The 3,079-nt window shown below is 58.8% G+C and overlaps 1 protein-coding gene across 1 annotated transcript in view; it reads left to right on the plus strand.

Annotated features, from left to right (window-relative positions):
- LOC104387785 (potassium-transporting ATPase alpha chain 1-like) overlaps window positions 1-2,919 on the plus strand; it is a gene marked incomplete at both ends in the record, with an annotated part of 7,659 nt that extends 4,740 nt beyond the window's left edge. Inside the window, 2 exons of the mRNA XM_009996573.1 lie at window positions 94-362; window positions 2,721-2,919. Coding sequence (XP_009994875.1) covers window positions 94-362; window positions 2,721-2,919 — 468 coding nt within the window. The remainder of the gene's footprint in view (window positions 1-93; window positions 363-2,720) is intronic.
- Window positions 2,920-3,079: the final 160 nt, after the last annotated feature.

Below are 3,079 nucleotides of genomic sequence, written 5' to 3' on the forward strand. Positions count from 1 at the left end.
CAGCCCCCCCTGAACTCCTACCTCCTCCCGGACGCCTGGGTCCCCCTTTTGACCCTCTGCCCACCCTGTTTGACCCCCCCTTGGCTCTCCCAGGCACCGCCCAGGGCCTGGTGATCAACACAGGGGACAGGACCATCATCGGGCGCATCGCCAGCCTGGCCTCGGGGGTGGGGAACGAGAAGACCCCCATCGCCGTGGAGATCGAGCACTTTGTGGACATCATTGCTGGCCTGGCCATCTTCTTCGGGGCCACCTTCTTCGTGGTGGCCATGGTCATTGGTTACCCTTTCCTGAGGGCCATGGTCTTCTTCATGGCCATCGTGGTGGCTTACGTGCCCGAGGGGCTGTTGGCGACGGTCACGGTGAGGGGGTTGGGCTTGTGGGGGGGGTGGAAGGAGAAGGTGGAGCTGGAGGGTCTTCATGAGATCGTTGGGTTCCCTTGGGACTCTTGAGGTGTTGATGGGTCCATGGACACTTGAGGGTCTTCCTGAGACCTTTGGGTTCCCCTGGGACTCATGAGGTCTTGATGGGTCCATCCCAACCCGTGTGGAGCTGGAGGGTCTTCATGAGGTCGTTGGGTTCATCTGGGGCCCTTGGGGCCCTCATGGGTCCATCCCAACCCATGTGGAGCTGGAGGGTCTTCGGGAGATCGTTGGGTTCATCTGGGACCCTTGAGGCCTTAATGGGTCCATCTCAACCCATGGACACTTGAGGGTCTTCATGAGATCTTCGGGTTCCCCTGGGACTCATGGGGTCTTCATGGGTCCATCCCAACCCATGTGGAGCTGGAGGTTCTTCAGGAGACCCTTGGGTTCCCCTGGGACCCTTGAGTTCTTAATGGGTCCATCCCAACCCGTGTGGAGCTTGAGGGTCTTCATGGAGACAGTTGGGTTCCCTTGGGACTCATGATGTCTTGATGGGTCCATCCCAACCCATGGGTCCTACCAGGGACTTGAGGGTCTTCATGAGACCTTTGGGTTCCCCTGGGACTCATGGGGTCTTGATGGGTCCATCCCAACCCATGGACACTTGAGGGTCTCCCTGAGACCTTTGGGTTCCCCTGGGACCCTCGGGGTCCTCATGGGTCCATCCCAACCCATGGACACTTGAGGGTCTTCATGGAGACAGTTGGGTTCACCTGGGACTCTTGGGGTCTTGATGGGTCCATGGACACTTGAGGGTCTTCCTGAGACCTTTGGGTTCCCCTGGGACCCTCGAGGTCCTCGTGGGTCCATCCCAACCCGTGTGGAGCTGGAGGGTCTTCATGAGATCGTTGGGTTCCCTTGGGACTCTTGAGGTGTTGATGGGTCCATGGACACTTGAGGGTCTTCAGGAGACCTTTGGGTTCCCCTGGGACTCATGGGGCCTTCATGGGTCCATCCCAACCCGTGTGGAGCTGGAGGGTCTTCATGAGGTCGTTGGGTTCATCTGGGGCCCTTGGGGTCCTCATGGGTCCATCCCAACCCGTGTGGAGCTGGAGGGTCTTCAGGAGATCGTTGGGTTCACTTGGGACTCTTGGGGTCTTGATGGGTCCATCCCAACCCATGTGGAGCTGGAGGGTCTTCAGGAGACCCTTGGGTTCCCCTGGGACCCTTGAGTTCTTAATGGGTCCATCCCAACCCGTGTGGAGCTTGAGTGTCTTCATGGAGACAGTTGGGTTCCCTTGGGACTCATGATGTCTTGATGGGTCCATCCCAACCCATGGGTCCTACCAGGGACTTGAGGGGTTCCCTTGGGACTCATGAGGTCTTGATGGGTCCATCCCAACCCATGTGGAGCTGGAGGGTCTTCAGGAGATTGCTGGGTTCATCTGGGACCCTTGGAGTCTTCATGGGTCCATCCCAACCCATGGACTCTTGAGGGTCTTCATGAGATCATTGGGTTCCCTTGGGACTCATGAGGTCCTCATGGGTCCATGGACACTTGAGGGTCTTCAGGAGACCCTTGGGTTCACCTGGGACCCTTGGGGTCCTCATGGGTCCATCCCAACCCATGTGGAGCTGGAGGGTCTTCAGGAGATCGTTGGGTTCCCCTGGGACTCTTGAGGTGTTGATGGGTCCATCCCAACCCATGGACACTTAAGGGTCTTCATGAGACCTTTGGGTTCCCCTGGGACCCTTGAGGTCTTAATGGGTCCATCCCAACCCATGAGTCCCTGAAGACCTTCCCACGTCTCCCATCTCCACCCCAACCAGACGGACCCTCCTTATCCCCAAAAACCCCCCTTGAAACCCCAAGAGGGATCCTTCAGATCCTTCAGATCCCTCTCCAAGGTTCCTCAAGGAGCTCCAAGGCTCCTCAAGGTGCTCCAAGGTGCTCCAAGGTTCCTCAAGGAGCTCCAAGGTTCCTCAAGGTGCTCCAAGGTTCCTCAAGGAGCTCCAAGGTTCCTCAAGGAGCTCCAAGGTTCCTCAAGGAGCTCCAAGGTTCCTCAAGGAGCTCCAAGGTTCCTCAAGGAGCTCCAAGGTTCCTCAAGGAGCTCCAAGGTTCCTCAAGGAGCTCCAAGGCTCCTCAAGGTGCTCCAAGGAGCTCCAAGGTTCCTCAAGGAGCTCCAAGGTTCCTCAAGGAGCTCCAAGGCTCCTCAAGGAGCTCCAAGGTTCCTCAAGGTGCCCCAAGGTTCCTCAAGGAGCTCCAAGGCTCCTCAAGGTGCTCCAAGGCTCCTCAAGGAGCTCCAAGGCCCCTCAAGGTGCTGAGAACTTCCCTGTCCCCTCCCCAACCCCCAGGTGTGTCTCTCCCTGACGGCCAAACGTCTGGCCAGGAAGAACTGTGTGGTGAAGAACCTGGAGGCCGTGGAGACCTTGGGCTCCACCTCGGTCATCTGCTCTGACAAGACGGGGACCCTGACCCAGAACAGGATGACCGTGGCTCATCTCTGGTTTGACAACCAGATCCACGCGGCTGACACCACCGAGGACCAGTCTGGTACTGGGAATGGGGACTGGGAGGGGACCGGTGCAGAGGGGGAGGGGAGGAGGGTGGTGGTTTGGGGGTTCAGCTGGGTGTCTGGGTGAAGGTGGGAGGGTTGGGGTTCTCCTCAACATCTGGGGTTCCTCCCGGATGCCTGGGTCCCCCTCCTGGATGC

This window comes from Chaetura pelagica, unplaced genomic scaffold (genome assembly GCF_000747805.2).
Source record: "Chaetura pelagica isolate M959 unplaced genomic scaffold, ChaPel_1.0 scaffold1464, whole genome shotgun sequence".
Taxonomy (NCBI): domain Eukaryota; kingdom Metazoa; phylum Chordata; class Aves; order Apodiformes; family Apodidae; genus Chaetura; species Chaetura pelagica.